Raw genomic sequence first — 404 nt, forward strand, 5'->3', positions numbered from 1 at the left:
GCTCCTGACGCAGCAGGTCATCCAGTGTGCCTACGACATCGCCAAGGCCGCCAAGCAGCTCGTCACCATCACCACCCGCGAGAAGAAGCAGTGAGGCCCGGCCCCGGGCCTGGCACGCTTGCTCCCTTCCTCTGCCCCTTCCTGGCTTGTGGCCGGCGCCGGGCAGAGCCCCGCTGCCAAGCTGTGCCGGAGAGGAAGGGCAAATGCAAGCGTCCTTGGCCCGGCTGTCATGGCCAGCAGCGAGACGACGGTGCCAGGGGTGGGAGGACGGTCTCTGTGTGGTCACCGGGGCACTGCCAGCCCCTTCCCTGCCCCCCCCACCCCGGGCATCAGCCAAGGAACCACTACTGCAGCAGGTCCCCGTCTGCACCCCTGTACATAGTGCACGGCCGCGGGGCTGGCCG

The 404-nt window shown here is 69.1% G+C and overlaps 1 protein-coding gene across 1 annotated transcript in view; it reads left to right on the forward strand.

Moving 5' to 3' along the window:
* GIT1 (GIT ArfGAP 1) overlaps window positions 1-398 on the forward strand; it is a gene marked incomplete at its 5' end in the record, with an annotated part of 7,315 nt that extends 6,917 nt beyond the window's left edge. Inside the window, one exon of the mRNA XM_025192325.1 lies at window positions 1-398. This exon is cut by the window's left edge and continues 113 nt beyond it. Coding sequence (XP_025048110.1) covers window positions 1-94 — 94 coding nt within the window.
* Window positions 399-404: the final 6 nt, after the last annotated feature.

This window comes from Alligator sinensis, unplaced genomic scaffold (assembly GCF_000455745.1).
Source record: "Alligator sinensis unplaced genomic scaffold, ASM45574v1 scaffold1642_1, whole genome shotgun sequence".
NCBI lineage: Eukaryota > Metazoa > Chordata > Crocodylia > Alligatoridae > Alligator > Alligator sinensis.